The sequence below is a fragment of the Channa argus genome, chromosome 13, assembly GCF_033026475.1.
Source record: "Channa argus isolate prfri chromosome 13, Channa argus male v1.0, whole genome shotgun sequence".
NCBI lineage: Eukaryota > Metazoa > Chordata > Actinopteri > Anabantiformes > Channidae > Channa > Channa argus.
In genome coordinates this window covers 15,234,584-15,247,006 of record NC_090209.1, presented here as the reverse complement: position 1 = coordinate 15,247,006, position 12,423 = coordinate 15,234,584, and the positions used below count along the sequence as shown (strand labels likewise).

Here is a 12,423-nt window from a genome sequence, read left to right as displayed (position 1 = left end):
GACCCAGTTAACCATTAACACCTGTATAGTACTACATGTATAGTGCAAGAAAAAAATCCTAGTGATCCTAGGCTGCATTGAAATTACACATACATTTTTTATAGCAGGCACGAAAAAACGATACAAACAGAGATTGTGTAAACATTCCCCGTAAAATAAAAACAAAGAAGCTGTATTAACATTAACATTTCCAGCTTGTTACAATCCCACCCAGAGAGGAGACTTCCTCTCCTCTGAATGCTCTTATTATTCTTCAGAAGGCCGTGACCTTCACTGCATCCTCCGGGCTTTCTTTGCTCTCTTTTAGTGGCAGATCCCCATCACCCAGTTTGATCTCCACTTTGTTCCTCTTGGCAAACATCTGGCAAATCTCCAGGAAGGTCTTTTTCTTGGTTTCTGGGACCACAACCCAGATGTAGACCAGGGTGACAAGGCAGATGATGGAAAAAAGGATAAAGCTGTAGGAGCCCAGGCCTCTCTGGAGGGAGAAGGGGGAGAGGAAATCTGATCACTGTGCCCCCAAGATTAAACGCTGTAAATAAGATTGCCAGAAACAGTTGGCTGGACATTAACAGCAGCCAAGGATCAGGTTAATCGCGATTTCCATGCTACTTTTAGTGGAATGCTCTGTTATCGGTTTCTGTTACTCAGAAGCAAGTTGTTTGCCTTTTGTTTTGACGATGAGAAGTTAAGAGAGGATGTAAACATAAGACAAGAGTAACTGCAGTGCTCAGTCCATTAGAAAAGACACAATTACAAAGCTGCTCCTGATAAACAACGACTGATGATACATCTGCAAGAAGAAAACAAATGTGAGAATAGAGGATTATTAAATATTTAAGGCTAAGAAGATTATTTCCAGTTTGATGTTGAGACTTGGATTGGTTGTTGCCCAATCCTTTCCCCTCCTCCCACTCTCCTTCCCCCATTTAAACATATTTTCTTGATAAAACATAGCTTCTTTTGCATTCCCATCATGTATTTTCCTTATTTTGAGCCAAAGTGAAGAACAAAAACACCTTTTGGAAAGCTAGATGAAAAGATTAATGACACTTCAATATGTGGAGCTACTCCAACAAGACATTTAACTAAGCTTTGCATAAAGATTGGAAACAGCTAGTTTATACAGATCCACAAGATAATTTCTTATATTTGTCTCAATGTTAATAGTCTGTATTAACAGACAGCAGAAAATTCAACTTGTTCTTTTCACTTTACATAAGTAAAGTGACCGCCCCCAATTGGATGTGTCCCCAGATCCATGTCACACAGAAAAAGAAAAAAATAAACTGATATACACAAATTCTTGTTTAATTCATATAAAACCAACTGTAAACCAATAGCTGTTGTTCTTTAGAGGGTTAGATGCCAGACTAGTTCTTGGCAAGGACCATCATCTAATTCTTGGCCAAAAGTCTATTTTCCAAATTGTTAAAGTATTTAAAGGATTACTCCAGTTCATTTAGCCTGCCATATTTCTCATGAAGGTGACTCATTTGGGCCTTGCTAACTGTACACTTGCCATCTTCGTTGTACATGGGAAGTGAGGACTTGCACAATAAGGGGAATCATTAAGCAAACCGAACAGATTCATACAAATGTGCGCAGAAGAATACGCAAAATTACTAGGTCAGATGTAAAGTAACACCGGATGTACATAGACCTCTATAATAAATCCTACTTACAGAATAAGTTAGTGCAATGGCATGTTCTCCCAAATTCTCATTTACCTGCACTTGTAAGGGCAAAATTAGCATGACTGATTACAGTCCCATACAGTAAGAAAATAAATGCCAGGTTGAAATAAGTGTCTGTTTGTATGTGATGTCTACATCATTGATTTCATTCGCAAAACCAAGCATTTAGTTAAAGAGAGCAGCTATAGCAGTATATCCAGATATATCCTTTTTGAATGACAGCTGTCACAATTGCACCACTGTGCTCCATATAAAATATTCTTCTCAGTTTCAGTTATATAACAGCAGTAGTCAAAAAATTGAGCAAGTGGTTGTTTAGCAGGTGAACACACCTCTGCAGGGATTTTGTTCATGCTGAGGTTAATGAGTGTCTGTCGAAATCCTGTCCAGACCTTCTATCTCGCACTCACATCCTTTCTCTTGGTTCAGGTCTAAAGTGTGCACCAAAAGTTGCAAAATAATAATACACAAAGAAATTGACTAAAAAGAATAAAAAATAAATATACATTGTATTAAATAACATGGTCAGCACAGGTTTAAGTGAGGGGCTCATATAAAAAACCTGCGCCTCAGTAGAAATTTCATTCATATCATATCAGTTCTGTAACAGACCTCTAGGAAGGGAAAGATGAGGCCCACGGTGAAGTTGGATAGCCAATGGACGGACCCTGCGACCATGAAGGCAGCAGGCCTGGCCGACTGTCTGAACATCTCAGTGGTCACCACGTAAGGAATTGGACCTGCAGGACACACGTGTGATCAACCACAACTAAATACAATCAAGACACTCCCATCATTCTACAGGGTCACTGTGAGAATGCTCATGTCTTAAATGGCTGGGTGCAGATTTACAACATATACAATTACATGTCTGGTCACATCCAAACAACACTTCAGCTAATGGAGCACCGTGTTGTAATAAGTGTGTGTAAATAACCACCGTGGGGTCAGACTCACTGGGTCCAATGGCATGTCCTATTACGTAGATGATGACACAGGCGATGCTGATGTAAGGCATCCATGTCACGCTCTCCTACAAATACAAACCAGTGCTCTCAAACAGGCTTTCAAACAGGAACAAAAATGCACAAAATTTAAGTACTGGCTGCACTGCGTGACAGGTTTCACTTAAAATGTTGGATCCACATGAGATTACAAGATTGATTGAAGGCACCACTTGTTTTGAGATTGACCCCATCAGTGTATGTTATAGGTAAGGCCTTTGTTTAATGTGTCAAAGTGCTCTTGAGCCCTGCCAATAAAGATCTGCACACTGAGGACCTTATGCACCCTTTTCTTAAACCTAGTTTTACTTCCCTCTATGCTATGCTTGTGAGTCCCCACCCTGTGTTCTGAAGTGATTACCCAAATTACAATAACTCAGATGTATTTTTATAAATTGGTGATAATGTTATTAATTATTAAATGGTATCAGATGTGAGTTGTGTGTGTGTGTATATGCAGTGAGACTAGCTGACAATAATATTCAGTATACCTTGAAAAAGACCAGATGTAGTTGAAACAGTGGTTGTATTATTTAATTCTGGAAGCCTAAAAGTGTATGGCATCTTTTTATGCCATACATTGTCATGATTAGCACTAAGATTTCAGTGTGGATTCACCAGATAATCATGTATTCAGTATCCTATAATAAAAAGATTTAATAAATAACCCTGTTTTACAAGTCTTCTATGACTCAGTCTCCACAACAAATCTCCTGACCGCAAGCATGACAGACTCTGACATGCAGCAGATTATATTTGTACACTAGAGAGCAGAAGAGTAACACGTTGAGGTTATACATGGTACCTGGAAGTTGAGAGCGACAGTAAGCAGCACACATGCTCCACAGCAGATCCCAAAACCACAGAGGAGGAGCAGCCGTCGTCCTGAGGCCTCCACAATGAAGACCTGGAACAACAAACTCCCTTTAAAGAATGACAGACTTTGGAGCTTAGCGCTTCCCCACAAATGTTTCAACATTACATGGTACCTACAGCTGCTATGGTCATGAAGACATTTACTGCCCCTGTTCCCACTGTGACGTACTGGATGTGATTCTCCTCGACTCCTGCACTGGCATATATACTGTCTGCGTAGTAGTAGATCTGAGCAAGGCAAGAGAAACACATTAGGCTGAAAGAATAAGACAAGTCGGACAATGGAGGCTGTAACAGTGATGCTTAACTGATTTAACAACTTTTGTATTCTCTGGTCAAACAATACAAGTTGTATAAATAACACTGATTTGATGTTATATCTGTTTCGGGGGCATCTGTGCATGTAGGGACAAAGAGCAACTGGACAGGCATGCCTCACCGCGTTGACCCCTGACAGCTGCTGGCCCATGTTCATGACGATAATGGAGACCAGCTGCCAGCGAAGAGAGCGCTGGGACAGCAGAGAGAGCACAGACAGACGACCCTCGGCCCTCTCTGACTGTTCCTCCAGATGCATCTCTGACAGCTCCGCGTCCACGTCATTCCAGCCACGTAGACGCTGTAGCGCTTAGGATGATGGAACATACTATAAATTACATCTACTATTACATGATTTAAATCACCAGTGTCTCCCTCCTTTAAACTTGTGAAGCAGTTTTTCTGTTTTCACACCTTTTTTTGCTGTGTCCTCATCTCCTTTCTGGATAAGCATGTACCTGGGGCTCTCTGGGAAGAAGGGCAGCAGCAGGAGCTCCATCAGGGCAGGAATACCAGTCAAACCCAGCATGAGGGTCCAACCTGAACACAGAAGGAATAGAGACACTTAGTTTAATCACAGGACCAAACAAGAAAGCTCTCTTCAGTTCCCACATGTGGTTCAACATTAAACCAAGAAAGGTTGTTAGACATATACTACTACATCAGTCAGTACCTGTGTTGTTGCCCAGTATACTTCTGATGCCCAGCACTTGGGCACTAAGGATGCCTATGGTGATGAAGAGCTGTGGTACAATGCCAAGGGCTCCCCTCAGGTTTTTTGGAGAGAGTTCACCCAGATACATGGGCACCACATTGGACGAGAGACCTGCAGACAGGCATAGATGAATTAAACCAAACAAGTTCCACTTTAACCTAATTAGTTTTGACTTGAATATGTGAGAGTACAACACCTGACCTGCACAGATGCCCACTATAAACCTGGCCACGATGATGATCTCATAGGACTTGGCAATCTCACTAACTCCCATCATTACAGCAGGGACGATAGAAAAGACGTTGTTGAAAAGGAGGGTGCCCTTCCTGTCACAGATCCAATGTAAGTCAAAACAGACAAGAATAGAGTGTTTATTGGGCATGATAAATGTTATCTAATGTTAGAAGGCGCATAGCATGCAGCATTACCTCCCTAGTTTGTTTACCAGGGGTGCCACCATCAGAGATCCAAAGAAGCCCCCTAGTGGGTACATAGACACAGAAAGAGACCACAGTAGAGTCAGGAAGCTTCCCTCTATTGGTGTGCCATGACGCTCCAGGTAGGTGGTATTATAGAACTGCTGCATGAACTGAAGAAAGCAGGACAAGACTTATAGAAACACATCATCATGTCATTAACACCAACCTTAATATGACTGTGTGTTACAGTAAAGTTTGTTTCTTTGCTTGAGTTACCGTTGATGGAGAGTTAACCACAGCCACATTATAACCATACTGGAAGGAAGAACCGAATGCAGATATTAGAGTTGCCAGTGCCAGGACTGCGGTTAATCTCTGTCGGGGGACATCAGTGCACTATGTGAGGCCTCTCTTCATAACACAAACATCATTAATCTTGATTAAATCGTTTGCACGCTGTCAGAGAACAGACAAAACTAGACTTGAAATGTGACCGTGGTAATGATCACACCAGGACCGCAACTCACCCCTCTCCTTTCCACAGGTTTTAGCACTGCTTCGTTCTCCACCATGGCTTTGACTTGGCTTGGAAAAAATAACAGCACACTTTGTTATTACTGCAACACTGGATTCTGCCTGCCCTTTGGACATGAGATTAGAGAGCGTGGCCACAGTTTACAGTTTGGCTTCAGTTATCATTTTCACGCTGCTGACTGTGCACTTAGGTTTAGAAAGTTTTGTATGCAATGCTATCGAGATATTAAATGCTCCCCTTGGCTAAATGCTGATAAGTAGTATTTTTATTACACCACTCCTTCAACTAATTGAAGGGCTCTTCACGTGTTATTCAAGGCTGGTGTTCTCATCAAAATGATAAAGTCAGATGAGCATCCTTATTGTTCCTCAACTTGCAAGTTTGACTATAGAAGAGATTTCATTCCAAAATGCCAACATCACAAACAGCTGGTGAGTACTGGTACAATGTCAAAGATTTATCTGTTTCACACTGAAGACAATGCAACTCACACAGAGAAAAATATTAAATAAGACGGATATTATTGTCGGGCAGCACAGTGGTGGAATGGTTACCGCTGCTGCCTCACAGCTAGAAGGTTTGTCTTTTCTGTGTGGAGCTGGGTACTCTGGTTCCTTCCCAAAATCCAAAAACAGACAAGTTAGGTTTATTGGTGAATCTAAAATTGCCTGTAGGTGTGAATGGTTGTCTGTCTGTGTATGTCTCTCTGTGGCCCTGGCGACCTGTCCAGGGTGGACCCCACCTCTCGCCCGATGACAGCTGGGATAGGCTCCAGCCCCCCCATGACCCACATAAGATAAGCGCGGACAGATAATGGATGGATGGATGATAATAATGTTAATTATGATTTCATGGGAAGACTTCTCTTTAAAAATGTTATTGTTTCCCAGGTAGAAAAATTTTTATTGTGATTAAAAAGAACACAAGAGAAAACAAACAAGTTAAATTTTAGCTGCAAAATCAAAGACAAAAAAGCTAATTTATAAATTGTGAGCTATGATAATCAATTATGAACAAAGCCCTCATAGTTTTGTTTTGTACTGATGGAACATTTAAGATGCTGGAATATGATGATATGAGACACGTAGGACTAAAAGTATTTTTTCTTAACCTTTTTTTGAATAAATCAAATAGCTATATACACCGATCAGACACAACTTTAAGTACAACTGTGCAATTTAATGCAATCCAATACAGTGGTTCTGCCATGAATTTTTAATGACATTTACAAGCTTATAATTCCTCAGTTTTAAAACCTTATAAAAGTAGAATTTGTGGCAGAGCCAGAGTAATGGATTACATTAAATTGCACAGGTGGTAATAATGCTATGCCTGATCATTGTATAAGGTTTGTTTGATGACCTAAGATAGAACTTGATTGGCTCTTGGAAATCATTATTGTTCTCTCTGAATATGTTGTATGCGACTGTGAGTTAACTATTCATTAACAGAAACAGTTCCATTAAATGAAATGATAGAGCCAATTAGCAGGATTCCTCATTAGGAAAATGCACCTAAATGCCCCATTGACATTATGACACTATTCACATCTTCTCACAATAAATTCAATTTAAATGTAATTAGAAAGGCGACTTTTGCCATCAAAGGAAGATAAATATACGACATGTACAAGTGCACATGGTACAGCTTTTCTTACTGACAGCAGGACTTTGAGCATGCCCACAACATGTGCCAACAACTGCAAAGCTAACATGTTATGTTAAGCAGCTATAGCCACTTATCATCATGTTTACCATCTTAGTTTAACATTTTAGCATGCTAAATGCTATTCAGCTACTGAAACAAAAAGTACAACCTAAAATTGATAAAAATTTCATCAACCGAAGGTACATAATGATTAACTGCAATATTATACAAATAAAGCTTTTTAAGTGATCATGGTGCTCCTGTCAAAACTAAAGGCTCTCCAAATCCATCCTGAGGGCAATACTGAAAGAGCATGCTGTATTAAAAAGGCATGTATGGAAGTAAAAAAATTGTTTGAGGAGTTAGAGTGGACAGTTTAGAGATGTCATATGGTCTACTACATGCATGTCTCACTTGACAAAACCTGGGGCCTACAATTTCCCACAAAGCTACCAGGGTGTGTAAACGGACTTTGATCAGTGAAATCTGTGGTGTTCTCTTTAATATGCAAAGCAGATATCGAGGGTATCTATTTAACAACTGGGACATTCAGACTGGTGGGTGGAATGAGAGAACGACATTGCTGCCAAACCAAGAATCGTACTAAACTAAATTTTATGTTGCATCTCATGGGAAAAGAGATGAAGACAGTAACTTTTTAAATCACAGCACCATTTATATTGTCTTAGCTCATACTGTATGATACGGGACCTTGAGCAGCAAACAGCTAATTTTGGCTGTGACTGCATTTCACCATTTAAAGGAAAACGTCTATGTTAACTATAAAATGCCATAGCAAAGACTGAGCAACTACAGAAACGTTCTCTGTTATTGATTGTAGTGTTTATTTGGATTTCTATTACTCAAGTAAAAATATTTAATTTCTTATCTTTAGTAAATGTTTGTTATCCTTTTGTAGCTCTGACCTATTGCCCACTTCCTTTGGTGGATTATGTGCTTGAGAACTGGCTCCTAAAACCACTGACAGCAAAATAACAAATGAGTCAAATGAGTCTGTTGTATGAAAATAAACATTTTGACCAGTGACTTCATGCAGCACAGTAAATGCCTGGAGTAGATATTCTTGTAAATGGCTGTTACATATATATATATAGCACTTTTATACAAAGTGATGTTGATGAAATGTTGGTTTTCACTCTTACACATCGATGCACCATGCTGCCATGCATGGCCAATTAGCCAATCAGCTAACCATTCAGCCAATCAGCTAACAGGCACGGTCTGAACATGCTTCTGTTTAAATGTAATGGAAGCTAAAGCCGCTCTACTGTAATGATGGGGAGGAAAGAGCTGGTAGACTAAATTATGACCGACCTGGTGGAGAAAAGGAGCTTCTTCACAAGCATTAAGGCTGAAGTCTGTCTTTGCTAGCAAACTAGCTAATCCCACTCTAAACTCTATTCTAATATTTGGACTACACTCTAAGTCAGAATTAGGTGGTTTATTTATGTTTTCACATGTATTTCTGCCATTCTGAATACACATTTGTGTTCCACCAGCATTGTAGGCATGGGTGTAAACTGTAGCCCACAGTCAACTGTCACATCATCAGCATGGACTACAAAAGATACATTTGACTGCCTCTGAAATATCTGGAAATGAGCAGGTTGTCTTTGACATAGTAATTTTCAGTCAGGGTTAGTCTGCGTGAGACTGATCTATTATGTACGAGTGACGTTACTATCAAGCCGGACTCCACTTCTTATCTCGACCAAGTCAACCAGTTACCTACACCTGCTCTCACCATGGCAACAAGAATTTCTTGGGCACTAGCACCAAAGCTGAAAATGTGGTGATGCCACTCATCAAGACTCCTACTGTTCTCTAGTCTGGTACATACCCTCTGGTCTGACCAAGCAGCAGAATAGAAATCGCCGTCAAATACTCACATACTTCCTCCTCCGCTGGACAGAGCATCAACATAGCCTTTCAAAAGTCAGTTATCCAATATTTTCCCATTTTAATAAACAGTATAAGTTTGTAAGTAAGATGACTCAAACTAATATTGTCACTGAATATAATAGTTGTAGTTATATTAACTTTGAAATGCAGTAACTGAAAAAAGTTATGTACTTCAACATTTTACATAATCAGTGTTTGACCTTAGCATGAATGTATTCATACTGTGAAATTGTACCTCCGTACTGATGGTCTCCATGAAGAGGTACTTTTCATAACTTATAATAATCTAAGCGTAGCCATGTTCAAAAATTCTGGAGGTCTGAAAATTTAGATTTTTAGATAATACAACTCTAACTTAAATCACATGTCCTTTCAAAGCCAGTTAAAAGCTTATATGGCCTGATTTAAGATGTTTATATTTTGTTTAAATGTTTTTCACTTATTACTATTATTTGCATACTGTGTGTAATCACTGTACCTTAAACATTAAATTTAAATAACAAACATTAATGCATGAATGTTTTGATTTCAATGTCTTAATTCATCTATAAAAAAGATTATAACTTATGTAACAAATGAAGCAAGTGATTTGGTTTACTCTATTAGATTACTTAAAATCTTAAAATGACTGGTTTAGTTCTCATTAGCAAATAACATTTTCAGGCCCAATATAAAGTCAGCAACTGTGTTTGTTGGTATGTAAAGTTGCAGACACAAAATGCAGCCTTAAATGCTTGACACCTGAGGGGATCAGAGGGTCACAAATCAGTCCCACTTTATTCTGAGTGATCTTTTTTATCCTATGACATTTCTACCTTGATGGGAGTGCTGTCTTACTGGAGGACAGTGGGGTCACTGAATGGTTTGACGAGTATGAAAATGATATAAAGCGTATGTTATGGCTTTGGCACTCACCAGATCTCAATCTAACTAAACACCTATGGGAGACGTTGAATCAGTGTTTTAGGGGAATATCTTATTAACATGCTGGAAGGGACAACTGGCATAACAATTTTGTATTAATTTGCAGAGACCCTTCCCTCTAATGGATCCAAACATTGCCAGCAAAATGCCCCCACCGTATAACAGAGCCACCGTATCCCCTCAGTGTAGGGGTCAAGCTCTTAAGATTTTTTTCTTTATTTGGGCCCCATTAGTTTAGTAACTGCAGCCATCTAAATATAAGTGCCAAAACTTGTATTAGACAATAACATTAACATTGTGTATGATCCACTGAGGCTTCTATATTGGGAATACTCCATGGTGATGCTCTGTCAGGAATACACTGACTTTAGTGTTGTGACTAGGCCTTGAAAAAAATAGACTACCACTCATGTAAAAGGGTAAGGAATTTCAGTAAGATGCAATTTACATTCAAACGTACAATGAGTGGTGGAAGAAGTAAACAGATCATTTACTTAAGTAAAAATAGCACTACCACAGTGTAGGAATACTCTGTGCAGTAAAAGTTCTAATTTTAAAATTATAATTAAGGTAAATGTACAAAAGTATTTACTTTAGGTACCAAAGGTGTAAGTACTTTTGTGATATTCCCGGATTATAATTATTATGCTTTAATATATGCTATTCACTTTGTTGCAGCTTGTAACAATGTAGCTGATTTTAATGTCCTCAAGCCCCGAAAACAAACTTTGCTTATTGCTGAATTTTACAGTGTGAGGATTATACTGTATTTATTAATCTGATTTTTAAAAGTTACTATAGTTATCAAATGAATGTTGTGGAGTAAAGGTACATTTGCCTCTGAAGTATAGTGAAGTGAAGGTATAAAGCAAATTAAAACATTACCGTAAAGTACAAATAACTTAAAATTCGACTTAAGTACATTACTTGTAGGTAAATGTTACTTTCCAACACTGCATCACAATGGTGGTGAAACACAAATTTGTGATTAGAATGACAGAAATACTTACATAATACTGACATAAATTTGTTTTAATTATCCGAAAACTCAGAACAGACACATTGAATTAATTCCTGCATGAAGTACATTGTCAGGCTGCTGATGCAACCTTTGCCATCCCCAATGACTAAAAACTATTTACTTCCTGAATTTTCTGAAACATAGTCTGTGTTCTGTCACAGTTACTGATGGTCTGTAGAGAATGGCCGGTGCACTGTGTCCCTTTTCTGTAGAACAAGGATAAATTAAGATGAAAAGCTCTTTGTCTAAAAAATATTTATGCTTTTAATATATTTAGTATTAACAGTGTCCCCTGTCCCACAGTGTTGTTCATGGGTAGATCATGAGAAAATAGGCCCCTGGTTACAGACATGAAACAAGATATCCTCACTACATTGAACATTTCATCTTTTGAAATTGATATGACAATTTAACACAAAGCTATTTCAACAAGAGAAGTGTAAATCCCTGTGAGAGTGGATGAAGAAATTACAAGTTGGAAAGTAAGACAGACCTTCTTCACTACATATGAATGTGAATCAAAATGCCGCTGGGGAATTACTTGGGTTACAGCCAACTGTACAGAGACAGCAATGTTGCCCCTTAACACAGTGAACAAGTCTGGTTATAAGCACTCTTGAAGATACTGACCTAGCTCTATAGTATGCACTCACAAACTGCAATATTGGAGCTGTATCTGCAGAGACAGTAGCAATAAATGAATTATAAAGGAAATATATGTATTGATCTAATTACTTTCCCATACTGTTCCACTTTAGAAACAATCTTTTGCAGTCATTCTCCCTTTATTTGAAGCAATTTTGTGTCTCAGCAGTTGTTTTGCATTTCTTTGTAGATGCTTTGTCTCTTCTTAACATGATTTGCAGGCATTTCACATTTCTTTACAATGAGTTGGTGCCTTTGCAGCCAAATGCAATCTGTGTGTTCATGGTGTGTCTCTTTTTAGTTGTTTGATTTACTGCAAAAAATGTCGAACAGAGATCACCAGACCCCTTGGACCAGTAGGCCTGTGCCTGAGTGCCCTGTTCAGTAATACTTCTATGGTTTTGTTTCAGAGTAAGGAAAAGCCTATCTGACCTGATACAAAGGATTAATACACCAATTTCCAGTTCTGCTTTGACTGATTCTTCAGAGCCACAAAGGGAACACAAGATCCATAAATCCACTTACAATGATGCCACCTACAAGACTTTGTAATAAAGCACTTGCCCTCTGTGGGAGTCAAACAAAACAATAACCAGGATGACGATAAGAATAAATTATTAATTATCATAGTGGAATTTCACCTCCCTCACATTTACCAATTATCACAGCAGTAATGACTCTTAGTTGAATGTAGTTTAG

At 38.8% G+C, this 12,423-nt stretch overlaps 1 protein-coding gene across 2 annotated transcripts; it reads right to left on the bottom strand.

Annotated features, from left to right (window-relative positions):
- Positions 1 to 77: 77 nt before the first annotated feature.
- Positions 78 to 5,702, bottom strand: LOC137140020 (solute carrier family 2, facilitated glucose transporter member 5-like). Of its 2 annotated transcripts, none has more exons than XM_067528029.1 (12): positions 5,557 to 5,702; positions 5,306 to 5,404; positions 5,039 to 5,199; positions 4,812 to 4,936; positions 4,569 to 4,721; positions 4,310 to 4,435; positions 4,017 to 4,204; positions 3,695 to 3,805; positions 3,507 to 3,608; positions 2,655 to 2,730; positions 2,310 to 2,437; positions 78 to 478 (listed from the first exon to the last, which is right to left on the bottom strand). In XM_067528029.1, the coding sequence occupies exons 1-12, from the start codon at positions 5,599 to 5,601 to the stop codon at positions 254 to 256; spliced, it is 1,539 nt and encodes a 512-aa protein (XP_067384130.1). In that variant the 5' UTR covers positions 5,602 to 5,702; the 3' UTR covers positions 78 to 253. The 2 variants fall into 2 exon arrangements, with proteins under 2 accessions (XP_067384130.1, XP_067384131.1); XM_067528030.1 differs by having other exon boundaries at positions 5,306 to 5,440; positions 5,557 to 5,695.
- Between the last annotated feature and the right edge of the window lie 6,721 nt (positions 5,703 to 12,423).

Coding starts and splice junctions, on each gene's coding strand:
- LOC137140020 (XM_067528029.1), bottom strand. CDS start 5,601: ATGGTGGAGAACGAAGCAGTGCTAAAACCTGTGGAAAGGAGAGGG. Junction 3,806..4,016: donor AGCTGTCAGGGGTCAACGCG/GTGAGGCATGCC, acceptor TGCCTTGCTCAG/ATCTACTACTACGCAGACAG. Junction 3,609..3,694: donor TCTTCATGACCATAGCAGCT/GTAGGTACCATG, acceptor TTGTTGTTCCAG/GTCTTCATTGTGGAGGCCTC.